Here is a 27,161-nt window from a genome sequence, read left to right on the forward strand (position 1 = left end):
AAGTAGAATCCTTCATATAGTTGGCAATTTAAAAAACATCAACGCAATAAACTGTGGCTCAGCATCATTTCCACCTTTGTGAAGCAATGATCGCGGTGCGTGCAGCCCAAAATTTGGACCTGCAATGAAGTCTAGCAAACTGCTGAAAATAAGTTGCGAGCTACAACAAGTGACTTCACGTACGTCACGTACGTTACGGCTCTTCATCACGTTTTTTTGATATCGAGATCATTTTTAGATCATTATTAAGAATCGTTATTAATGTCAGTTTTCAGGAACCCCTTGCAGATAAAAAACAAAACAAAAAAACAAAAGAATACTCATATTTCCCCGCTCTTCAAACTGCTCGCTGGGTCTTTCACCGGCTAATGGTTAAGCAGCGGGTACGGGGGGAGGGCGCTTCTTCACTGTCTGCGATAACGTCACTCGTATGTTCTATCATTTCATTGGCCTGGGAGCTTCCGGCTTCTTCCTCTTGGTGCAGTTTCCCAAAACAGGTGAAACAAACGCCATTATGAGTCAATAGCTGGATCAGATTGTGGGTAAATTTCATTCATCTGAACGCTGATTCAGATTCCCTAACACTTCGCCCTGTTTGCCGTTCAGGATTACCGAGTACCGCCCGGTTGTCAACTGTTACGGATTAGTTTAGCTTGACGCGGACCGCAACAATGATGGCGTCTAGCTACAACGCTAAGGAAGAGGACGGACACCACTCGGGATCTTCAACTCACGGCGGTACGGGGGCTGCGAAAAATAAAAAACCGGACAATACAGCGTTCAAACAGCAGAGACTTCCAGCTTGGCAGCCCATATTGACTGCGGGTACTGTGCTGCCTGCTTTCTTCGTTATCGGACTCTTGTTCATCCCCATCGGTATCGGCCTGTATGTGACTTCAAACAACATAAAAGAGTACGAGGTACAGTTACAGTTCATGTCCACCAATCGTTTGAGTCTTGTCTTATTTCAAAGCTACTGCCCTGGCTTTGTTTTAACTTTTTTCTTTCTCTTTCTGGTAAATTGTGAAACTACCTGAATTTAATGGCAGTCTATTATTAAGTAAACATGGAGAACAATGTTGCAATTTACGTCAGACATGTGCATTGAGTTGTGTTTACTAGACACCAAACTACGTTAAAGTGTTATAGTGTAGGTTCTCTCTCTGGAGGTAATGTCTCAAAATAATACTTGTCAGGAAAGCTAAGGCTCGTAGTGTCTTTAAAAAGCTCCACTGAGTTATCAAGTTGAAAGTATTATAGGGTTCGTCGTCTTAAAGTGTGGAATTGGAATCCATCATTTTTTATGAGCTGTGTATGCAGTAATTTCAAAAACATATAAGAGGTTAGGGTTCCTTTCAGGTAATTAAAACTGACTTTATAAAAACAACTGCTCAAAAAAGAGAAGTAATTTGTAGAAAAAAAAGATTTAAAAAAAATCCACTTTTCTATTCTATTAAGCCTTATGAAAATGTGGTGATAATTGCACAGACGTGAGTGTTTTTACATTAAACCCAGTACACTCATTAATTCTCCCCATCATGATACTTGGATGGGAAGAATCCAAGTATCATGATTGGGGTTAATCTCTGATACTACTTTAGTCTGCTGGTTTTTTTTTTTTTTTTACTTGAAGGAAATAATTTCTGGCTCTCATTTTATCTAACTTAATTCTCCCCATCTGTGTGTCCGCTCATAATTTTAGATTGATTACACTGGCGTGGAGCCTAACAGTCCTTGCTACGACTGCGCCAATAGCTTCACCTGGAACAGCACAACATCATGCGTCTGCACTGTGAACTTCACGCTGGTGCAGCCATTCGAGGTGAGCTAATTTCCTGCATCAGTTCAGACTAATATAGACACAATGAATAATTCAATCCTTTCCATTCAATACTACAAATGCTGTTTCTGCAATAAACAAAAAACGATTATCCATTAGAGTCAAATTAGAGTCCAAAAATAGAACATCCAAGGTCTGCTTAAAAGCTGCTTTCATATTGATTTATGTGCTTATTAATTATGCAGTCCTGCTTTTGAGGGCCGTTTATTGATTATTCAGCAAGTCTACAGGATTTTATGTTTATTCCTGGGTAAAACAAATTTGCCATTTGTCTCCTCTTGGCTATTTTCTTTGTTAAAATTGAAGTTGGATGAAACCTAATCTAAACAGAGGGACTGGCAGAAGTGACAGGTAGGCCCAGATAAATAATTTCTCCCCTCTCAACAGAGCAATGTCTACATGTACTATGGTCTGTCCAACTTCTACCAGAACCACAGACGCTATGTGAAGTCCAGAGATGACAGCCAGCTAAATGGAGTTCAATCCTCTTTAACGGTGGGATTCTTCTTTTTTCTTACATATCTTACATATCAGCTATTTTCATTCTGCTGAAAAGTGTTTTTGGTTTTTCCAGAACCCCAGTAAGGAATGTGAGCCATACCGTACAAACCCGGAGACAAAACTGCCCATAGCTCCATGTGGAGCCATAGCAAACAGCCTTTTCAATGGTGAGCCCTGGCACATTTAAACTTTGTATGAAAGCTGTGCACAGAACAACAGTCTGAGAATTTAGTTTTCAAAAGTTAAGCTCATTTGCCCACCATCCTTTTCAGAAGGAATAATAAATGAGTTTTTCCCTTCTCAGACACCCTGGAGCTGTATTACAACCACCCCGACGGCAACATGACAAAAGTTAATCTGGTAAAGAAAGGCATTGCTTGGTACACAGATAAGCATGTGAAGTTCAGGAATCCTGGAAATGAAAAAGATAACTTCACTGAACGTTTCAAAGGTACGCTTTAGAAACCACTGTGCAATATGTCTTTTAACACTTGTATTTACTAAACTACTATTGACAATGGGGTATTGGGATTGTCTCTCAGGCACAGCTAAGCCAGTGAACTGGATGAAGCCAGTGTACGAGTTGGACCCGTTAGATCCTGAAAACAACGGCTTCATCAATGAAGACTTCATCGTGTGGATGCGCACAGCCGCTCTGCCCACTTTTCGGAAGCTCTATCGCATCATCCAAAAAAAGCCGGACTCAACTCCGACTCTACCCAGTGGCAGATACTTCTTGAATGTCACTTACAGTATCCTTTACTGTCCAGCCAAGGCTAAGATAAATCATTTATTTATAAAAAGTCTGTAAGCATTTTGTCAAGTTTAGCTATTTAACTAAATATAGTCAAACAGAATATTTCAGTCGGGGAATGGGTAATACAGACAGAATTATACAGAATTAAGACTGATTACATGTGATATTCCAATTTCTGAGAAACTGAACTTAGGGCTTTCATCAGTTAAAGGCAGCAACCACCTAACCTAACAGAAATAACCCATTGAAATGTAAAATAAATATCTACAGCATATAGAGAATCTTTATAACATCTCTATTATAAGTAACATTTAATTGTTTTGGACAGTGAGAGTAGGCCCGAGTACCTGGATGTCCTTCCATGACATGCAAACTTCATTCAAATCCCCAGTCTAGGATTTGAAGCTGTAGCAGCACTATGCGTCTTGAAAGGAACTTTCTGATATTTTATTGGTCTCTACCTGTATCCATAAGTACACAAATCTTCAATACTAATTAGGTTTTGTAGTCGGTGTTTATTCATCTGCTCTAAGATGAGGTTTTAAATTAAAAGAATAATTGAAAACAAACTGATATCAGTAGTTTGCAGGCTTTTCTAAGAGAGGATATTAACAACCACTGATTAAACTGCAACTGTTTCTCTTTCACAACATGGCTGAAGCTCTTGCTACTAAAGAAAAAAGTTAAAAATAACTAAATATAAACAAATAGATTTGGATGAACTCTATTGTTGCTACATTTATTTATTTTTTTTACTTTTGGCAGCTGGGAGTTTTCTGTCTCTTTACCTTAACCTTATGTAACCAGATTACCCCGTTCGCAGCTTTGATGGCCGGAAGCGAATGATCCTAAGCACCATTTCCTGGATGGGAGGGAAGAACCCCTTCCTGGGCATCGCCTACATCACTGTGGGCTCCATCTGCTTCTTCCTGGGTGTCGTTTTGCTTATTATCCACCATAAATACGACACCCGCAGCAACAGTGCAGATATTCCTAACTAAATACCTCCTGTGTTGGTCTGCATGCGCCGAAGTCCCTGTAGGGTCTATTCTGGACTGCTTGGTTGTTTTAGTTCGGATACACTGTGAATGTCTGGTGTGTTTGCACAATGGCAGGCATGTCTGAAGCATCATATCTTAGCTCTGTTCACCTCTTCCTCATCTGTGTGTTTTTTGTGTAAATAGCTTCAAGCTGGTCATTGTTCTGTTATTTATCTCTACGTCAAAGTTCTTGTTTTACCTTTGTGGTTATTATGCAAATAGTTTATTTCAAGAATGTATGTATTCTTTAAGGTTTTGGCTTATATTCTATATTAAAACCAGTCCTGCTGATGAATGTATTATTTTACTTCTGGTTTTTAAGATGATCTTTACTTCAGAATCAGATATTTGTTGCCTGTGTGCTGTAAGTTATGGTAAACATTGAAGTCAAATTAAGTATTTAATCTCTGGAAAACAGGTAGCATATTCCTGGCATACTCTCCACTCAAATTGATCTAAATACATTTATGCTCTTTGTGCCCGATGTTCTTTAACTGTAAAATGCTTATTGAATGGAACATTGAAATTTCCCAATATAGCCAGTATTCCTAATTCCTAGAATGTTGGACCATGTTTCTGGTTAATTATGCCACAATAATTTATAATTTTAGCCTAGGGTTAAAATTGTGTAAAAAAAACCTTTAATGTTGACCAAATGCTATGCACTTTACAAGTGTCACATTTGTTAGTGTATCCCTTGTTTCATTAAATGTTCTGTTACAATGTTGCTTTAGAACTGTTGATACAGAAAATGTTCATTTAAATTTGAAAATCTTGGGTTTTATAAGGTTTGAAGGGTCCAAATAAACAACTCTGTCAGTATCTGGATGTCATTGGTCGTTTTTAAGTGCTTTTTTATTTTTTGTCATAAAACATTTGAAATTGAATTACAGTACAGATTAATACTGCTGTAATAGTAGTGCTTCGGATTCTCCAAAGTTATCTGGATGTTGAGCTTTGACACTAATCATATTTCTTGTATGTTTTCATTGCAGAAGTCCAGTTTTATTCAGATTTTATGGCGGACGGCACAAAAAAGGAACCGCAGTGAGTGCCCACAGCTGTCTTTAGACTACTTAGAAAATCAGTAAAAGGTTTACTTCAGTAATTTTACTCAAAAGGCAAAATTATAGCCATTCCACAGAGTGATAAACATAAAGTTTTTATATCTGGTGTATATTGTGTATGTGGGTATTTAAAAAGCCTACAACTAATACACTTTACAAATGCAGTTTCTGAGAAAATTTGGCCTACTGAAGAACATGTCCATGTACACATTTTTCTTTCCTCTCAACTTTCTGTCAATGTGTTTGGATGCTTCATTTCAAACAACCAGCTACTTCAGAAATGACATTATGCAGCTTAATTATGCAGTTTGGATGATTCCCCAATTTTTGTCCACCATAACATTTCAAATGGACTTTTTTTTTTTACCAGTACCAAATTTTCTCAGAAACTGCATTTGTAATGTGTATTAGCTGTATGCTACGATCAGTGACGTGCGGTGAGGTTCATAGCTGGTGAGGCACTGACGTCATCAGAATCAGATTTGCAAATAGATGCATAGACTGACAGCAGTTTACAGGTTATGTTTCACTTCTGCATCCTTACACATACAAACTGTAGCTCACAAAACACACATTTCCTTAAAAAACAAAACAAAATAAATGTTATTACTGTCTTACCTTTACTTATAAAGGTTATTATCTCCTGCTTCGATTGAAAGTCCACTTGAGAAAACTTTTTTAGTGTTGTAATGTAGTCATCCATGTCGAAAGTCGGGATAAGCGAGAGGAAAAAAAATCACTATCTCTATTATAATCTATCGCTGCACTTGACTTGCTTCCCGAATCGTTTAGCCTAGCTCGCTGTCACTTACTCGGCAGTTGAGGAGTGAACAAGACGAACGTCTGGGATCTTGAGCGCCCCCTGCCATGAGGCAAGAGAACTGCCTGCCTCACCTCGAACCTGTTCTCTGCCGTTTATAATCGCTCATTACACGAAACACGTTACACAAACACAGTTGGTGACAAAAAGCACTGTACATTATATACATAAGCTAAATTATTGGAAATAAGTTCACATATTAAATTTGTTTAAACCATTTTATTGACGCCGTACAGCAACATGCTCTCTCCGCTTAGCAGCCAGCGCAGAGCCAGGGGTTGCGCAATCCAAGGTGAGGCAGAGCTCGCTGCTGCCTCACCGGCATCGCTTCCAAGCATTTGAATGGGAAAATAAGAAAATTCAGCGATTTTGAACAAATAAAAATCGAAATTGGTGAAGCTACGTGAAAAATAAATATTTTTTAGTACAAACCACCGGATGAATATAACAATTTAAATTACTTTATGATTATATATTTTCTTTCTTTCCATGATGGCTGGTGAGGCACTGCCTCACCTGCCTCCCCTGACCGCACGTCACTGGCTACGATCATCAAAATGAACAAAAACAATACAATACAATACTTTTTCAATTGCTGCCCCAAAAAAGTTTGGGGCAGCATATTTGTTGTTTATACCTTAGAAAGGCCAACTCTCTGTTATTCCTATATCAATTTAATACAATAGGGCCTTCCGCACTTCACATCTCTGTCCTTTGTCACTTTTTTCAGCAGTTATAATTGTTCAATGAGTTATCAACGAATTAACAGGCTCGGAACCTGTTTTTCCGAGCCGCCTTCAAACGCAACATGAGCGCCAAGAAGCTCACACCGCTGGGCTCACCTGGTGACTTAGTGAGTGGGTGATGGGGGAAGTACTTTTTCCTGACCGCTTTAAGATTGTATGTTTTTTTTTTTTTTCCGTCTTTGATTACTGTTTAAACCTGCGGATCCGTTTTTAATGCTGCTTTTGGACACTAATGTCTGTTATCCACTGATGTTCTGCCTTGGATTTTTGATGATATTGAGGAAAATAAAATCATCTTAACTGCAGCTTGGATTTAAGTTTTGATCACCTGGCGCGTCAACAATGATTCCCCTATTCAGTTGCTCAGCGACCTTGTTTGACAGTCGCTAATACTGGCATCTGCCAAGGGCTGCCGCGCCACTTCCGGTGACTGCTGCCTTAGGTGCCACAGGCTGCAGCGATCTGCTACTAGCACTTGGCTACTGGCACCTGGGACAGTTGCCACGGCCCAGCAGCACAGGGTGCCAGACCAGCCAGTGGCCTGCCGCAAACTGGTACGGGGTGCCACGACCAGCTACAGCTTGCTTCTTTGACGTATGCCACGGCTTTTGTGTCAGACGGAAAATTAATTATTTTATTTTGAACCAGTCCCCCCCGAAAACAAAACAAACAAACAACAACAACATAAATGCATGCATCCGTCACGGATTCGGTAACATATATACCGCAGCTTCTGTGTCATTAAATGTGAATGAATTTATTTTAAAAAAGGAAAAAAAGAAAGAAAACATCGTTTTTTTTGTTTTTTTTTTTGCGTTTCCTCTCAAAAGTATTGCATTTTCTCTTAATTGTTGCGTCCCCTTGCAATAAGCAAATATGCCCTTGGTCTATTTCGGATACAGTCACAAATGTCAATTTAAAATTTCTAATATATACACATTTAAAGAGCCTCAGTGAAAACGTGTTTATATATTAACTCTGTGGTGCAAAAAACTGAAAATCGATTTATATACTACGGAAATATATAGTACAAACATGATTGCATAAACATAATACTCATATTGTACGAACGTTTGTGGATTCTGTGTTTTCCTTTATCTCTTTTATTTGCTTACACGCACACGCTGCAGTTTACGGATTACGGAGTGGGAGCCCGTGACAAAGTTGTACCAAGCAGCTTATGCCAAGACCAACCGCTGCAACTGTTTCGCTCTTCGTGGCTGTTCTCTAATAAACAGACTAAACTGAGGGTCTTTTGAACGTGCTCCCAAAACAAAGAGGCAGTGTTCCTGTGATAAGCGGTACAGTTTTCATTGCCTGTCAACAGATGAGAAAAAATTATTTGATTAAAAAGTCTAAACTTGAAAAGCCCTCCCAAACTGCTTTATGTGCGTTTGTTTCATTTTGTGGACAAAAAGACAACAGGAGAAAAGCCGCATCGGCCTCCCAAGGAACTGAGTCAATGAAGTTGCTAAGTATAAATGGTGCAGATTATTTGCGGCCATTTCTTCAAATCAAAAACTTAAACTATATTTTTAAGCTGTGGTAGTTGGTGTTACCACATTTTGTATAGACTAAAACCACTGCCGGTTAGCGCCTTGCTAGCTATTATGTAAACAAATTCCGGTTCCGGTTTACGGCGGAAGTCGCACCCAAACCCACGGTTTTAGGCAAAATAATGCCAAACTAAACGAATTTGCACAAAAATGTCAAAATTCGCACAGAAACATAAACATAGAACCCCAAGCAACCTATTCAGACACTATTGAGTTAATCAGCAAAAAAGTTGATTTGAGGGTGAGTTTCACTTTAAAGTTACTTATCTTTTAAAAAAACTGGAATGACCAATAATAATTTATAAGTGTTTCAGACTTTTAATATATTATTATTATTATTATTATTATTATTATTATTGTTATTATTATTACTGAATGCCTTTATTTCTATGTCACTTTGCATAGCCTAATGGCAATGAAGACCGTCACTGTCCAATTTCCAGCTGACTTTGGCCAGCAGATGGAGCTATAGTTGTTCTAATTATGCATAAACGCTTTGTGTGGTAGAGTCTGATGCTGCATAGTACAAGAATATTATGAAGCTTTAGTTGACCAGTGACACGGTAATGCTTTAAATCACATAATGTTAGAGAGTGCTGTTTTCTATAGTTTAATTATGGTTAACCAGAGATTTGCTCTTTACAAACAAACTGTAAATCTCTTGTTGGGAAACAAAATGATTGATCGCATAAAACTGATGCTCATGTGGTTTTCTTTTTGTACAATAAGTTGCTTTTGTTTTTCTGTCTTTGATCAGCAGGATAACTGTATGTTCATTCATCTGAAGGGTGGGGTCGACGGACGCTCCTTTCTACAGAGCAACAATGCCTCTCACTGTGTTTGGAATGTCAGCACTGGTTTTAGATTTGATGAGTAAGCCTTCAGATGTCTGAGTCTGTTGGATATAATATACAATGTACCGATGATTTGACCCCGGAGTTATAATGAAAACAATGTATTTGAAAGTGGAATAACTATAATTTCATAATGTGTCATCAAGATCCATATAATTACTGTTGTATTATAGTCGCATCTCTGACACTTCTTTTGATCTCTTGCTTTGGGGGTTGGATAGGTTGTGTGTAAGATTTTCATATGATTAAAGAGTCCAAATGAAATTGGATAGCCCTCCTGACTGATGAAGTAGTAATATATTGCTAATGTATATAATTAATCAAATCTCTGTTGTTCCTATTTCAATAAAATTATCATTTAAAGTTTTTTGTATATCATAAACTGTATGCAGACATAAATATTCTGCTACTACTTAAAAAATTATTGCAGTTTACAGTGACGATGTGATGAAAGAAAATCTTCCACTTATACACATAAATGATCAAATAACGTTTACTTTGAAGTTGAAACTCTTGTACAAACAGATTCAATTCATATTCAAAAGTATTTAAGCCAATCAGACAGATTTAAATCTAATGGGAGATAGTCCCATTTTATTATTATATATGTTTATACCAATTGGTAAAACGTTTTCTTGGGATGCACAGCCAGTTTCAGTGAGTTATTGATTTTACAGTGATTTCTTCTCCTGAGCAAACATGTGGCAAAAGTGGTGACTTTATTGTATGCGGTCATCAAGTAATTAATGGCGAGAAGAATTTTTAGTAGAAAATGTGAAGCATGGAGACCTAAAATCACTGTACCAAATATCAGGCATTTTGGTGGAAGCATGATGCTGTGGATCTACTACCAGCTTGTGGTCCTGGTGAATTGCAGAAAGAGGGTATGATACTGAAAAAGCATGATTCCTCCAAATTTACTTAGAGTTGGTTGGGTTTTCCAACAAGACTATGATTCTCATCAAAACTAATTTTAGAAAGGACAAAGCAGGCAAACATTAAGGTTCTGCAATTTTACCAATTATTATTATTATTATTATTTTATTATTATTGTTATTATTATTTTACCAAATCCAATAAAATTATAAACGTCTGCGTAAGTTTGTTTTGTTCATTGTTTGTAGTCAATGAAAAAAGAACTCTTTAATTATGACTCATCATGACTGTAAGTTGAAGCCAAAATTTGAATAGCCACTCATGACTATTGTTTTTAATTTGTTATTAAAATTAGGCTAAGGTACATACTATTAGCAATCAATTTTAAACTCCATTCTCTCGTTTGGAATTTTATTTGCTGCAATGACCCATTTTACACACTAGAGAGCAGTAGAAACCTGTTTTCCGAATAGATCGCCTCCGTTAAAAGACTATCGTTTCCAACAAATTCCAATTTTCTCGTTTTGATTCACGTTCTGTATAAAGTTGAAAACCTAACTCTCTTATAGTTTACTTTTATGCTTATTAATCCATTCTGATGAATAGCTTTCCCCCAAAAGAAATGTTTGTTCAGAAAGCCTGAAATTCATATTTTCATCTTAGATGCTTTCTGTCGCAAATAAAACATTTCCTCTTGTCCGAGATGTCTGGCCAACTGCTGTGAGGTCATATTAGATCTGGAGACTCATTATATCAACAGACCAAAGGAATGCAAGAGAAATAGCAATTTCCAAACATGGGCTCGCTCTTTGCGGGGGACATACATCAGCAGGGAGGCTGAACTTTCGCAAGAAGCCCATATGTTGGAAAAACGAGAGCTGGATCTGCCCCCCTTGTTAAGTACCCGATGGTAGAAAGATTCTTCCCACTTGGAAAAAGGCTTTTCCTCCTAAGACATCTGGCTGGTGGAGGCTCCGGTAGTCCCCACAGAGGACAGAGGCGTCCATTTCTCTATTGGTTTAGAGAGTGGGGGACTTCAAGCAGGCTCATCTCATTATCTGCTCCCTTTAGTTTTTAACGGGAGCTTTTACTGGTAAGTAAACACAACTTTATTTAAACTAACAGGAGATTTGAGATTGGTGTTTTTTTTATCTTACAAAAAACGATTCTTATATATAATATGTATATATATATATATATATATATATATATATATTGTAATTCTTTACTCTCGTTTTTGCATATATTAAGTACACATTGAGCAAAAAAAAAAAAAAAAGGTTTTAAGTTAAGTTATTTTTGACTGATATCCTTATTAAATTGAGAAAAAAAATTCCAGTGTTAGAAGTTGCAGGGCACATCTACAGAGGAGTGTCCTCTGTAGATCAAATGATTTGTTCTGATTTCATAATTCAGCTCAAATGATTTTCATAAGCCAACAAATCCATCAGTGCCCTTCTAGATGCAATTCTTCTGCTTGTGCACCAGGTGGAGTGCCGTACCTGATCATACAAATTGTTGCTTTTGAAACAACCTGAAATACAAATTTTCTTTTTTTTTTGTTTGAAAGAAAATTGCAAATTTACAGCAAACACTAAGATGATGTGGACAGTTTAAGCTCACTGATTTGCTCTTACACTCTGTGTAAAGAAATTGAGTTTTTTGTGTTCAAAGTGAGTTTTTGGCTACCCTAAATGGGCACTTAGACATGCCCTGCAGGGCATTAGTAAGTGAAAACCACAGATTAGGCTCTAGTGCATGTAGTGATCTGCATTGTGAACCATCAAAGAGATCAAAGGCAGGCAGAAAGCTATCAGTTCTGCAGTGTGTGCCATCAGAAACTTGAAACCAGATGAGCTTGTGTTAACAGTTTTCTTTTTTTTTTTTTCCGTAAATCCCTCTACAGTGTTAATTATACACCTCAGAGTATGGGTGTGGACTGAAAGCAGCAAGGTGTGGCACTTATTGTGTAATGAAGCATGGATAAATCTAATGGTTTTTCTTTTAGGATACATAATGAAACACTTCAGATCAGTTGTTAATTCTGCCAACTAAAAACGCTATTTTATACTGACCTTCATATCTTACACTAACCGTGGTAGCTGTGTAGGCCAGTAGCTCAAACATCCTTTCTGTCCTGGCAGATTGATTGATGTGCTGCTGATCCTTCAGGGTCAAACATGAAGATAAGGCTGTCGCTGGCTGCGGCTGCCTTCCTCGCAGCTCTGCTGTCCTCTATAGATGCTCAAGGTAAATGAAGCCATCTGGCTTTGCTCTTCTCACATAAACTGTCCTGCTCTTTATCGCTCCTTTTCTTCTTTCCTATTTATCTCCTCTGGTTTCTGAAATTTAAGGAGTATGATTTTTTTTTTATTTTGCAGAAATGATGTAAGAGATAAATAAACTGTATGTCCATGATAAATTAAATAAAGTTATTGCTGAATGTTCTTTACCTATGTGAATGATTCCATGTTGACTGTTATTCTTTCCCCTCTCATTTAAGATGGATTTAGTCTGACTGATGGTAACAAGAATTATTGCCTTTAGACAAAATCAGGATTCATTTGCCTTGTATTCAAATAGCAATTTAGATTGGATAAACAAACTATTCAGCAGCAATTTTCTCGCTAAGATTAGCAAACCGAAGCTTGTTTCTTATGTAATTTAGCAGAACACTTAGAAGAGTAAAAATCATTTCAGTGATTATGTTTGCTGTCTGCTGTTTCAGTTTTGTGTTGAAACACTTTTTTTCCCCAAGGAAAAGTAGGAAAATTGCCATAATCCTTGCAATGAAGTTCTTAAGTACTTTTGAAAAATGTTGCAGGATGTTGTGCATATATAAAAGTTTCCCTGCTGTGGTTTTTGTAGCCTTCCACAGTAACTTGTAAAACAATAGGTTGAATCCAGTCATTTCCAGTGCATCTAAAAGTTTACGATATGGACAGATTACTGTTTGTCCTTGTAAAATGTAGCAGAGGAAATTATTTCATTCCTAGCTCTAATTTACAGCTCTGACACGAGTGTACCAGAAGTTAAATTCCCCATTAAGTCCCATAAATTAACATATCATGGATGATTGACAGTGTGAAGTAGCACCAATAATTCCACGGAGAATGATTTATTAATCTCTTATGCAACCACCCCGTTCAGAGCTAATAGCAAAGACGGATACATTGTGTGGAAACTTTTGGATATTTTCCTACTGAGAGCTCTCCTCCCTGGTGAGAGGAGTCTGGCCTCACATATCTGCACTAAACGGAATGGAAAGATGAAATACGAGAGCTGCAAATTAATCCTCAGACAGCACAAAGACAAAGAGGCTTTCTAAGGCTTTTTTTTTTGCGGGCATTTGCAGAAACGCTGAGTTGCGAGACATATGGAAAGTTAATATACGCCAGTGTTTAATGTCAGCACATGTTGTGGAATTACTTTGGCATCTGTCCTGCCTCTTTGGGGAGAGCTCTTTTCTCTTGGTCTCCCCTCCTGGCGGTTGTTCTGGTCAGGACCGCTGACTGGCTGACTGGATGGAGACTGAGGTAGCACAACAGTAGCCAGACTCTGGCCCCTGGGAACTAGAGGTATCTTTTTATTGAGAACTGACGGGACCATCATCCATCTAACAAAAGCAAAACCACAGGATCTAAATAACTGACCAGAGTTTGTTATTCTTTACAAAACCATCTTTGTTCCTTGAGTATATTTTCCAACCAGAATGCATAAAAAAAATGCTGTGACCAATTCAAACAACACTCTCAAACCATCTCACCATGAACACATGTGGAAGCAACCAACTGAAGACCCACTCACAAGTATTTTTTCTAAAATTCTTCACAAATCAATTAGCAACACAAGTCTGTTCTACACTCCTACACATCCAAAATTTAATTCTATACCTCCATTCGATGAAGAAATAAAGGGGAACGCAATCTGCCGGGCTCCTTGAGTTGAAATGCCAGGTTGGTGAATCTCCAATCCAAGTTTTTGAGTTTTTGGCGGGCTCCTGTTTGTCGTCTGCCTGTGCACTCAGTTTGTTCCAAGCTATGGCCCTTTCCTCATAGTGAATTTTAAAATGATATTCTTGCCTCTCGTGTGTTTGGTCATGTCTACTGCATGTTCTTAAACTAATTTCATCTGCATCATTGTACTACACTAGCTGAACTAAGCCAAATTTACATTTAAATTTAACTTAATAAGTCCTGTTTTTAAAAATTGTTTGTTTCTAATATCCATCCATCCATCCATCCATCCATCCATCCATCCATCCATCCATTCCATCCATCTATTTTCTAACCCCCTTCTCCCTAGTGGGTGCTGGTGCCTATCTCCAGCTAACGTTCCGGGCGAGAGGCAGGGTACACCCTGGACAGGTCACCAGTCTGTCGCAGGGCAACACAGAGACAGACAGGACAAACAACCATGCACACACACACTCACACCTAGGGAGAGTTTAGAGAGACCAATTAACCTAATAGGAAACCGGAGTACCCGGAGAGAACCCACACATGCACAGGGAGAACATGCAAACTCCATGCAGAAAGACCCTGGGCAGGGAATTGAACCCAGGACCTTCTTGCTGCAAGGCAACAGTGCTACCAACTGTGCCTAATTTTATAAATCTATATTTTCTTTTTAAATGAAATGAAAGCTATCTTTAGGGCAACATGTAGCACAGTAGCCCAGTCAGCTTTGGTCCCCCACTCCCACAAGTTGAATGCTTGTTCAAAAGAATGAAAGTTTGATAGACAAAATATAATTTCCTGTAATGACCTTTGTATTTGTCCTTTCTAAAAAGTATCTAATACAGCATCATCTCTTCAAATTCTGTCAAATACACAGAAAAACTAGACAGAATGACCAAAAACATGTCATAGTATCATTTTAGCCCAGACATATTGAATAGACCCAAATTTAACAAAGCTGATCCATTCTTGTACTTTTCTTTGTTTTTGTTTTATTTAAATCAGTTTGGACGTTTAATGTACTTTGTAATCAGGGCAAGCCCTAGCATGATGTAAGCCCCAGGCATAGAGTCAGTTTTAGGGACCCACTTACACAAGTATTTTTTAATGTACAGTACAATAGTTTGGCAGTCATATGCACAATGTACAATAGACTGAATTACAAAAAAGTTCCAAATAAATATGATATCATTTCTAGAAATGTTGTCATCCCTACAATACAGCAGCCAAAATGCAGTGAATAATATAGTTATAGACACATGTAAAAAACAAAGAAGGAGACATGAGACATGCTTAAAACTTGCTGTTGTTACTTTTAGCACAAGGGGCTAGTGTTGGTTCTATGTCTTCATTGTTTCAAATAGCTGCTTATTGGTTAGCTGCATGCAAAATCAACTAATTAAAACAAATCACAAAGATATGCACTTCTTATAGGACACCAAGCTAACTATAGAAGAAAGAAGTTATATGTCAGAACACTGGGCTAACAATTGGACTCTCATAAAAGTCCTGTTGACAGTTTTTAAAATTGCATGTAATTTGTAAAAGAAAAAAAAAAGTTTAAATATTATTGAGTATCCTAACTCATTTTGTCACAGGTATTACTACAAATATGCATGCATGTAAATTACTCATACTAAAACTATCCTTTCCATTTTATGAAAGAATATCATTTTAAAATACGTTTGTCATCTCTGTCTGTGTGACTCCAACTTGTACATGGATACCTACCAGTCAGTCAAAGTTGTTCATTTAAACAACTTTCTCATGTACATGATGCATGATACTGTGACTGAATCAACTGAATGTAAAGACGCACTGTCTTGTCTTTAGCCTTTTTGTTGTTCTGTTTGTTGTATTTATGCACACTCTTTCTTTGTTTTTAAACATTTTTGGTTGAACAAAGTTTTCACTTGCCTTTTTGGTGCATTAAGCCAGAGAAAAAAGTACACAAGAGTCTCCAGCGACGATTTGTGTATTCTTTTTTACAGGTTTGCAATGGATGTGTGCCACTCACTTGTGCAAAGAGTCTTAACCAAATAAACTACAAACCATTTCTTGTCTCTGAAATATGTTTATATACAATGTATATATAACATATGGTTTTCTGTTCTGACCATCAGTAACCGTATGGCAATCTTGATTCCATTGTATAATCGGTAACTGTTGTTTTCTTTTTGTAATACTGAGTCCAACTTCATCATAAAAGCAGTGTAGTATGCGGTCGGGGCATGCAATGTGATGATTGCACTTAGCATGTGTTGTATGGTTCACACAGTGTTTGCACTTTTTGTGCACATGAAATGTGTTTGCCATTGCTTGAGTTGCTTGAGCAACTCAAACAGGTGCCATTTTGTTCTAAAATGGCTTCTCACTCCGTTTTTTTAATTTGAATTGTTGTCACATGTTCTCCATCTGTCACTCTCACAAATGGATGTCAGTTCTTTGTGCCTGCCCCCAACAACGAACAAGAGCGCTTCAGTTGTGAAGTGTTTGTAGTTGGGGTTTATGTATATGCTTGGATCAAATGGCCCTTTGTTTTCATTTGATCAAAAAATATATCGACATTCATACATGCTTTTTATTTTGTAATGTGATTTAACAGTGTTTGATCTTTTGTTTGCAGTGGAACCGCCCTCAGATTTGAAATTTAAAATACTAAATGAGAACACAGTGGAAATGTCATGGGTAAGCCCCTCAGCAACGATAGAGGGCTTCAGAATACAAGTGGTATCAGATGCAGGTAAGCATGAAGCAATTTAAGTCAAGTGAATTGAAACATAAAATAAACCCAAACAACATTGTAACTAGAGAATCATGTTATCCCCAGATGAACCAGCAAGATATTTGAACCTCGGTGCAGAAATATCTACAACATTACTCAACAATCTGACACCCGATTTAGACTACACTGTGTCAATAAATTCCTATTACGGTTCAGAGGAAAGCATCCCCATCTATGGACAACTGACAAGTATGTATGAGTTCAGCTTGGGAAGAAGATAATGGGTTAAATAGAAAAAAATAGAAGGACAATTTTTAAAAGTAACCTCGGGAGGATTGTAGGTTCATCTTACAAAATAAGAATTTCATTGCAAAAATAAATCTTTAGTAATGCATTAAATAAATTCACTACACACAGAATCATGTATTTCTACCTTGCATTTCCTTTAATTTTGATGATTCCACCTTATGACATACACAGTCATAGGGAGGACTATAGGTCTCACAGTTCATAATTTCCAGCAGTATTAGTAAAAATTTACATCAATGAATGATTTAAATATATTATTATGTGCATATGAAATTTATATAAGTTTTGAATTGGATTACAACTGTAAAATAGCTTACTTGTCAATTATATTCTACATTTTTGAGTTGCACCTGTACTCACCCAGGTCTGAGGACCTTTGTGGCATTTTAGTTTACTCTGTATTGTGAGACAGCATGGAAAATCCAAGTTTTTTATTCAGAAATTTTAGAAATATATTGGGATTTTTACTAAGATGAAAATGGAATGACGAGCAGTTTGTTCTGCAGGTAACTTGTGCATGGAAAAAGTGAAAAGACTAATTTTCCATTAAGCCACAGGGACATCGGAAAGTCACAAAAAACAATACATTTACTGTCTGGAGTTGTTGAGTTTTCATAGTTTATGATTGTGGTTTTTATCCTGGGGACTCAGTTTTATGATGTGTTGATTTTCTTGCCTGTTCTCTGTGAAAACGTACTCTGTGAATCTGGAGTTTTACTATTGTACTCACCAAGTTTTCCTTTTGTTTCAGTTCAGTCAAGTAACACAAGTGGAAAAGCAAGGAAGCCACATTCAGATGCAATCAGTGAGTATGTTTACTTGTGCAGCAACCAAGATCTAAATAAAACCAGCCCTTGAATGTATCTTCCTTTTTTAAATTTAATTATAGAAGTGTGTTTGCTAAATAGGTAAATGTTTGAGGCTAACAGGAGGGGAATTGGTTAATTTAATCCGAACAAGAGAGCAAATTTAATATAAGAAAACTTATTATGGATCAGAACCATCTTTAAAACTCTTAATCAAAATATTCATAAAAAATTAACCAAACATTTAATTGACTGAATGTGGCTTATGAGAAATGGGTATGTGAACGTATATTCAAAGAGACCACATACGCTCTGACAATGGAGTCAGGTTAAATGTTCCAGAAAATTTCATTTATGATTGAAATCGTTGTGGGTTTTAAAGCTGAAAAAGACCCTAGTCAGTGGAGCCTCAGCTAAATGTTTAGTCTGTAAAGCCATCTGCTGGAATAACTATACCAGCCCACTGTTTGGCATCAGTTTATTTTTCCTTTTGATGTCTGAATGCAACTCTTAGCCATCCAACTACCTGTCAGGGATTTTATTTTATTTTGACATTCAAAAGAAGAGAGGCATAAAAAGTGTTGTTTGAAATCCAGCTTGCTGTCATATCCTTACTGGCACTTATTTAGAATATAAATTGATTTACTTGGAGAAACAAAAATTGTTTTATTATAATTGTTTCAAACCTAGATAATCCTGACCAATCAAAATGTTTAATGCAAAATCTAAACGTTTTTGCTCTCCACTAATTGCCTGTCATATTGTTTGTTTCTCTACTGTGTTTTCTTAGAATGTTCTGTTAGTGCCATCGCAGATTTAGTTTTTCTGGTGGATGGCTCGTGGAGTGTGGGCAGAGAAAACTTTAGGCATATCCGTAGTTTCATTGGTGCCCTGGCAGGGGCCTTTGACATCGGCGAGGACAAAACTCGTGTTGCTGTGGTTCAATACAGCACAGACACTCGCACAGAGTTCCCCCTCACTCGTTACTCCAGAAGAGGAGACCTTCTGCAAGCCATAAGCTCACTGCCCTACAAAGGAGGGAACACTATGACTGGTAAGGGGCTAGAGAGAATTTGAGTAACAAAAATGTTTTAAATGTGATGATTGTGTCGATGTGTTAAGTTCAATCTGCCAATGTAAAAATACAAGATGTATAATTCTTCACTTAGGTGATGCCATAGATTACCTGATGAAAAACATCTTCACTGAGGCAGCTGGGTCAAGAAAAGGTTTTCCAAAGGTAGCCATGATCATCACTGATGGAAAATCCCAGGACCCAGTGGAGGAGCATGCTGAAAAACTTAGGAACATTGGAGTGGAAATATTTGTACTAGGTATGTTTTATTATTCAGGGTTTTGTTAAATCGTGCTGTTCTTGGAAAGTGTTTTAATTTTCCATTGGTTTTTATCATGAGATTCACATTTGCCCTTAGGAAAAGTGAAATACTGTTGTTTTTCAAAACTTTAGCGGTACTCCAAAGCAGCTAAGCATCTCTCACATCTGCAAAGCAGACAGGACTGAACGCTTGAGTTATTGGTGCTGTCGTGCATCTTTCCATTCAGGTATCAAAGGAGCAGATGAAGATGAGCTCAGAGAAATTGCCTCTCCACCTCATGGCAAGCATGTTTACAATGTGCCCAACTTTGACCTGATCCAAGATGTCCAGAAAAAGATCATCACTGAAGTTTGCTCTGGTGTAGATGAGCAGCTTAGCATTTTGGCCAGTGGGGAAGAAAGTAAGTAAAATCATAATAATTTTATATGTGTTTGAGACTCTGTGCTTGACTTTAAAATTTCTCTCAAATAAAATACTTTATTTTGCATCTATTACCAGTGGTGGAGCCTGCCTCTAACTTGCAAGTAACAGAAATTGCATCCAAGTCAATGAGGGTGACATGGGATCCCTCCCTGGGTGAAATCACAGGCTACAAGCTGACACTTATTCCCATGGTACCTGGAATGAAGAGACAAGAACTGTACATTGGACCCACACAGACATCTATAAATGCACGAGACCTCTCTCCTGAGACCGAGTACGAGATCAGCTTGTTTGCCTTGAAAGGTCTGACTCCGAGTGAACCCATTCTGGACCTAGCAAAGACTCAGCCTGTCAAGGTGTCCACTGGTAAGTGTAGAATTTACTCTTGCTGAAAGGACACTCAATGAAATGTAGTCACTTAATTTATAATTTCCTGTTATTTCCTAGAGTGCTCCCTGGGAGTGGATGTGCAGGCCGATGTGGTGCTACTGGTTGATGGCTCATACAGTATTGGATTACAGAACTTTGCTAAAGTCCGTGCCTTCCTAGAGGTACTGGTCACTTCCTTTGACATCGGACCCAATAAAATCCAGATTAGCTTGGTCCAGTACAGTCGAGATCCACACACTGAGTTTGCCCTAAACACCCATCATGACATTAATGCTGTTGTAAAAGCTGTGCGTAGCTTCCCGTACCGTGGTGGTTCCACAAATACTGGCAAAGCAATGACATATGTCAGAGAGAGGATCTTCGTCCCAGGTCGAGGAGCGAGGGATAATGTTCCTCGTGTCATGGTCCTCATCACCGATGGAAAGTCATCAGACTCTTTTAAGGATGCTGCTGCCAAACTGAGGAATATTGATGTGGAGATCTTTGCTGTTGGTGTGAAGGATGCAGTGAGATCTGAGCTGGAGGCCATTGCCAATCCGCCAGCTGACACTCATGTCTATGAAGTTGAGGACTTTGATGCCTTCCAGAGAATTTCCAAGGAGTTGACTCAGTCCATCTGTCTGAGGATTGAACAGGAACTTTTGAAGATCAAAAAGAAAAGTAAGTGCAAAGTATTTAAATAGTATTTACAGCTTTAGCGGATTATTTTACGTTTTTTAGCTTCTTTTCTAGATTGTTTAGAGTAAATATAAAGGTAAATGACCAAATTTGTCAGTATATTGATAAACAAGACATAATAATGTAGAGTTGTATTAGCCTGTGTAATCCAAGTTTATTGTTATTATTTGTTTCATTATTAATTTTTTTAACCAGACAGAAAAAAACAAAACATTGGGATTAAAGTATTTTTTCACAAGGTTGACCACGCCAAGAGGTAACACACTGACCTCTTGGCCAGCAGCACAGACTTCAAAAATACAAATTCTTAAAACAATTTAAGCAATTATAAAACAATCATTTTGCTATCTTACAACTGCAAAATGGTAATTTTACATTTGTTATTAAGACTAATCTTAAAAAAGCAGTGCAGGCAGACATAAAAAATAGAAGATAAAATGCCAGTAACTGTAAGCAATATAATAAAATAAAGTTAAACATTAGCTTATTGCTGCAATTTTCACTGGAATTCATTCCAGTGAAAATAATTGGAAATATGATTCTTCACTGGAAATATCATTCCAGTGAAAAAGGCATCCACAAAGGCACTGCATTATGGATGCCTTTTACTTGACAACAAATATAAAATTTAAAAAATTTAGATCTTAGAATATCTGTCTTGATCTTAATATTAAGATTTTTCAGTTGTATTGCAGAAAACCAGTCAAATTTGCTTGAAGCAGTGCCCAGTTTCATGCATTTTAACATTGCAGAAACATGTTCACTAAGAGAGGTTGGAAAGTATTATGTGTGCAATTAAATACAATAGGCACTGAAATAATTGCATTGAAGCAACCAGGCTGTTCCTGCTGAATCAAATGTCACTGAAAGTTTAAGAGGACATAGAGAAGTTTCTTTATGACAGCAAACAGCTCTCTGTTATTAGTCTATGACTGTTCACTGTAAATATACCACTCAATGTTAGGTAGTAACACAATTAATTTTACAGTTTAAGAGCTGAATACAGCAATCGTACAGCCACTTCAAAATGTACCAGATTTTTAGCTTCTGTACTCAATTTAAAAAGCAAAAGTTCTAAAAAGATATTCCTTTGCGTGCAGGCCTCCTTCCTCCACAAGATCTCCGTTTCTCTGAGATTACCTCCAGAAGCTTCCGTGCTACTTGGACAGCTCCTGCTACTGCCGTTTTGTCTTACCTTGTGCGTTTCCGGAAGGCTGAAGATATCACTGGAGACTATGTTTCCCTGATAGTGCCAGGTGATACCACCACATCCATTCTTCCCCATCTTTTTCCAGTCACCACCTACGAAGTCAACATCTTTTCTCAGTTTGACAAAGGAGACAGTTTTCCTTTGACCGGTGAAGAAACAACTCTTGAAGGTAAAAGATTTATTCTGATTTTTTGCAAGATTTCTGAATAAAAGGAAGATTTTTTCATTTCTAATCAAACTTTTCCTTTCAGAGCAAGGCCAAGTTCGGAACCTCCGAGTGTCAGAGGAAACAACAAACAGTTTCAGGGTTTCATGGCAGGCTGCTCCTGGAGCTGTGATTAGGTACCGTCTGTCATATGTTCCTCTAAGTGGCACAGGAGAAATACTAGAGGCCCAGACCATTGGAGCAGAAACTACTATAGTTCTCCAAGAGCTTTTCCCAATCACCACCTACCGCGTCTCTGTGTCCCCTGAGTATGCAAGTGGCATGGGAGATGAAATGTTGATTGATGGTACCACCAAGGAAGGTAAGACAGGAAACCTCAATTGATCAGTATACTTTTTCTCTGCTGAGTAGCTTTCTTATTCATTCATGCCTGTTTTCAGTTCGGGGATCTCCACGAGACCTTCGTGTCTTTGAAGAAACAGTATCAACAATGAAACTAACATGGCAGGCTGCTCCGGGAAATGTTCTTCAGTACCGCATTGCCTATAAACCTGCAGAAGGAGGTGAGAGGAAGGAGATATCTGTCAACGGAGATACCACCCAGGCAATGTTGAAGAACCTCCAACCAGCCACTGAATATGAGCTATTTGTAACTGCACGCTATTCCACCGGCTTGGGGGATCCTCTTCTGGGTACAGGAACTACTTTAGAAGGTAGGAAGCAATTCCACTTAAGGTGAAAGTTTAAAACTCCAAGATGTTAGTTGGGTCAATTCTTAGTTCAATACGTATTTTGTGTTGATGAATATATTATGTTCTTTTTCTCATAAAATCTTAGAGACTGACATGATCATTTTTGGAAAAATTTAAGAATTTTCAGTTTGTCATGCCTCTGCATGACTGAAAACTAAATTTATTTCACTTGTTTATGTTACAAGTGTGTCATAAAAATTCAGAATCAAATAATTGTGTTATTTTCTTGTAATAACACAAAGAAGCATAAAAAAGTGATATAGAAGTAAAGTAATAGATCCTTTCAAAATTTATTGCAAAATCTGAAAAGTGTACCATTGTGTAAAAATATAACAATGGAGCGGTACATATGTACTCAGCTCAGTAATTTATTAGTTTTTAGAAAAACTATTTGCTATATTAAAATAGTTTATTTTTCACCTCTGACCTTATTTTGCATGTTTGCTGTCTCCTTTCAATCATTTATGGCAAACTGCATAAGGGAATTATCTTGGCTCTCTTTCGACAACTCAAAATCTTGCCAATCTTTTAGGTGCCAGAGTTGTAGAGCGAATATTTAATAATTGTCCTATGGATACTCCCATATGAGCTGTGAATTTTTGATGCTGCATAGGCCTCATTGCTGGTTTTATGATTAATGCTCCACTTACATGAGCTGTCATTTCAGGGAGTTAGTCATATAAGCTTGCAATTATACCCATGAGTTGTTCTGAGTTGGAGTATTGTTTTTGTAGCCTAACCTTTCTAAGCTGTTTCACAAATGTATCCCTGATTTGTCTGCTGTGATTCTGGGTCTTTATTATGCTGTTTTTTTAACCAAAGCTTTTCACAAATCTGAGTTCAATTACACACAGAGGAACTGTACTTAGTAATGAGGTGTTGTGTATCTTGTATTAGATTTTACTGTAGGGTATCAGATTAAAAAGGTTTTATGTACTGCATGCCACACTTCTCCAATTTTTATTTGTAAAATCTGATCAGTTTTTTTCCACCACATTTTTTCCACTTTTTTTTATAAAAAAAATAATAAAAAGAAAAAAAAATATATATATATATATAGTTTGTAATGGAACATAAAGTAAAATTGATATGAGTACATTGACAAGGCACAATGAGTTGGACCACTGTATAATTTTCAGAAATAAGGATAGAATGCTGCTCTCAAAGTCATTCTTTTTGCACAGATGGTGGATTGTGGTAGCTTTGCTTCCTATTAAGGAAGTGGGAATTAAATAAATTTGGAATGCTCGTAAATGCTGAAAACATATGGAACAACTTGCATCTAATCTAAGCCATATACTTGTTTGGCAGTACTTTTGTACGTTGGTTTATCTGGGATGTGTTATTTATTGAATTATTATAGCCTATCATCTATTTAGGATATTTTGTTGCTAATACAAAATATAATTTTATTCTGAAAATAAATAATTGTGTCCAAATGTCTACTTTCAGCTAAACCCATCTGATAGAACTGAGAATTCAGCAGCTGTAGGCCATCTGTGAGCTATGTTGTTGATCATGCAACAAAAGGTGGCTTGGTGCTCTGGTCATCTCACACAGTGCAGGAAATTGGTTGTAATCACCCTTGAGAAGAAGGTCAGAGAGGGAGAGCTACATGGAGGCAAGGTCTGAAAGGTCAACAACAAAGATACTTTGTTCAACAAAGAATACCATTGTTGCACTTTCCTTTCTGGAGAGTGTAAAATATTTCCTTTGTAACTTAAAGTAGAGTACTACCTTGAGTGTGCTATTCTGAACTAGAAGACTTTCTATCAATTACCGAATTTGGCTGAACAATAAACATATTTGCTTGGCTTGAAGATGGATGAGATGATTATGGTAAGATTAAGAGGATTAGTGTTCTTGGCCCATTTGCACAGGATTGGGCACAAAAAGTTTTCAGGATGGCCTGGTTTAAATTAGGGTGCTCCATCTTAGAGTGCTTAAAAATCAGAAACCTACTGAAATAACAGGAAAATTTTTGACTGAGTTTAATTTGTCATTTTAAGTGCCAAAGTGAAATCAGTCTAGTGGTTGTCTTAAATCACAACCAAGAGTTTTTCTTATGGAAAGCTGTTTTACACAATTATAAAACATAGAAAGAATTATATGTAAATGTAATTGGTCTGAAGGAGGGGCAATTTATTTTCTCTTGTTTGTTCTAAGCAAACAAAGTGCTTTGTTAACAGATTAAGACCCAATCTGTGGTGTTGTCAACTACACACCCACTCACAAAACCCTTCATTGACAAAGCGCGTTACTTACCCACCTAAAGCTATAAAACTGTCATTCTTTTTGAATGATCCACTTTGTGAAATCTGTGTAGGCAAGAACTCAAAGGCCTGCACAAAGACCTTTCTTGTGACAAACAAGAAGCAATTGCCAAGACAGGAGCCTCGAGCTGGACAGAAACATCCTGAGAGGACTCAGCTGGAACCCACAGAAGGTGTCAGAAGGAGGACTTGGATGAACATCCCAATTGTGGATATTATATACAAACATGGTGAAATTATTTACTTAAGCTCAGGGAGTTTTATTCCGCATGTGGAAGATGTTACCTAACATTGCCTTGAATGGTGGGTGATCTGTCTGTCTCGTCTGAGAGCGGACTGTCTGTTCATCTTCCTCGAGGGTGGAGCTAGACACAGGCAGAGACACAGCATGAGGATGAGAGGAAAGAATGTTACCTCATAATGTGAAATACAATGCCTTAAGCCATTGGGTGGGTTCAAAACGTATTATAACATCAAATGGTTCCACATTCAAGCCAACAAAACCGAGCCTACTTTTCACATGATACCTGAAAAGTTGTCATACCAACACATGATCACACCCAGTTACTTGTCAATACAAATACCAACTCAACAAGTTGCATGAGAGTAACTGCTTGCCCTTCATTTCAATTTATTTACTGTTTATGCATCTAGATGTGGTGAAGACGACTTGCTGAAGTTTAAAGTGAGCATCAGAAAGGGGAAAAAAGTGGATTGAGACATTTAAAATGTATTGATGTTGTTATAAGAAAGATTGACTTGCCAAGTGGAATTTGATGCAACAATCATGCTTACAGAGCATTTTCTGAAAAAGAGAACGGTATTTGTGTGCATGAAAATTCTGTTTTGAAGAGCAGAATAGAAAAACAGTTTGATATGGTAGGTAAAGTAACAAAGAAGGAATGAGAATATCCTCTTTGTTTGCATAGCACATTGAACCTTGAAGCACAAGGGCTACAGTAGCAGAAGACCACACTGGAAGTCTCTCTTCTTAGGTAAAAACTGGAAATCAGGGCAAAATTGGACAATAATAGCCTGGAAAGATGGTGCGTGTTCCACTGAGTCCAAACTTCAGCTGCAAAATTCAAATGGTAGGGCTACGTTTCAGAGTAAACAACATGAAAGAATGGATCTATCCTGTCTTATAACAAATGTTCTGGCTGCTCCAGGTGTAATGTTGTGGGGGATATTTTATTGGCATGCTTTGGAATCCTTGAGCATTGTTTCAAGTCCAGGACCTACCTGACCATGTCTGTCCATTTATGACTGCTGTGTGCACATCTTCTGATGGGTAGGATAATTCAGCATGTGACAAAGTTCTAATCCTCTCAAACTGGTCTCTTGAACATAATAAGTTTACTGGACTTCAATGGCTTTCAGTGTCACCAGATTTAAAGCCAACAGAGGATCTTTAGGATGTAGTTGAATTGAAGCTTTGCATCCCTGATGCACGGTTGATCCATCTGCAGCCGTATTGTCAATATGATCTGTCTATGCCAAAAGACTGTAGAGCAAAAGGAGAATGGGGTCCAACTAAGTACTGGCAAGTTCAACTGTCCAGAGTGGTCAAGGATTATATTTACCAGTTCTAATTTGTAGAAGAGCACAGGGTAATGCCCTGGGCTACCTTTTAGACATTTTCAGACTTTGTCAGAGGTATTGTCAGAATAGTTTTCCCCACCACTGTGAAGATCCTGTGATTTATGGCTTGGGGCAGACAGACTTGGCTTACAAACAGTAAAGACCTCATCTTTGTGGTTTGTGTGAATGTTGAAGTGAACCAAGTGAAATAAAGTAAGGTGACAGCGCTGAGATGGCAAAACTTCATTTTTCCTGGAGTCATTTTGAAGGGGTTTGTGGAAAATAGTAATACAGACTGAGTAAGAGTTCAATGGAATCATTGAACTCAGCAGCTATTTTCTATTGATTTATGAAATAGGCACATAATACCAATGTTCTGCTGAAAAAAACAAAACAAAAAACAGTTTGTTCCCTCACTAAAACTTTGCTACTGTACGCTGAATTTTGACCTTTTCTTCTCTTGTTAGGAAGGTTGTGTCTTGTAAAGCAAAAGTT

The 27,161-nt window shown here is 37.6% G+C and overlaps 2 protein-coding genes across 7 annotated transcripts in view; both read left to right on the forward strand.

Annotated features, from left to right (window-relative positions):
- Positions 1-398: 398 nt before the first annotated feature.
- Positions 399-4,960, forward strand: LOC114134343 (cell cycle control protein 50A-like). The gene is made up of 8 exons (XM_028000883.1): positions 399-497; positions 607-920; positions 1,703-1,822; positions 2,228-2,335; positions 2,415-2,508; positions 2,646-2,792; positions 2,884-3,093; positions 3,906-4,960. Exons 2-8 carry the CDS (start codon positions 672-674, stop codon positions 4,097-4,099), a joined length of 1,122 nt encoding a protein of 373 aa, XP_027856684.1. The 5' UTR covers positions 399-497; positions 607-671; the 3' UTR covers positions 4,100-4,960.
- Positions 4,961-10,960: 6,000 nt separating this feature from the next.
- The window catches only part of col12a1a (collagen, type XII, alpha 1a), a 68,107-nt gene continuing 51,906 nt past the window's right edge, over positions 10,961-27,161 (forward strand). For 2 of the 6 annotated variants that reach the window (XM_027999873.1, XM_027999875.1), the window contains exons 1-13: positions 10,962-11,150; positions 12,202-12,307; positions 16,643-16,759; positions 16,847-16,990; positions 17,802-17,855; positions 18,647-18,910; positions 19,026-19,190; positions 19,420-19,593; positions 19,692-19,982; positions 20,064-20,666; positions 21,785-22,063; positions 22,146-22,421; positions 22,501-22,773. In XM_027999873.1, coding sequence (XP_027855674.1) covers positions 12,238-12,307; positions 16,643-16,759; positions 16,847-16,990; positions 17,802-17,855; positions 18,647-18,910; positions 19,026-19,190; positions 19,420-19,593; positions 19,692-19,982; positions 20,064-20,666; positions 21,785-22,063; positions 22,146-22,421; positions 22,501-22,773 — 2,710 coding nt within the window. In that variant the 5' untranslated portion in view covers positions 10,962-11,150; positions 12,202-12,237. Of the gene's footprint in view, positions 11,151-12,201; positions 12,308-16,642; positions 16,760-16,846; positions 16,991-17,801; positions 17,856-18,646; positions 18,911-19,025; positions 19,191-19,419; positions 19,594-19,691; positions 19,983-20,063; positions 20,667-21,784; positions 22,064-22,145; positions 22,422-22,500; positions 22,774-27,161 lie in introns of all 6 variants that reach the window. The other 4 variants (XM_027999876.1, XM_027999874.1, XM_027999877.1 and 1 more) reach the window with 4 other exon arrangements.

This window comes from Xiphophorus couchianus, chromosome 19, assembly GCF_001444195.1.
Source record: "Xiphophorus couchianus chromosome 19, X_couchianus-1.0, whole genome shotgun sequence".
NCBI lineage: Eukaryota > Metazoa > Chordata > Actinopteri > Cyprinodontiformes > Poeciliidae > Xiphophorus > Xiphophorus couchianus.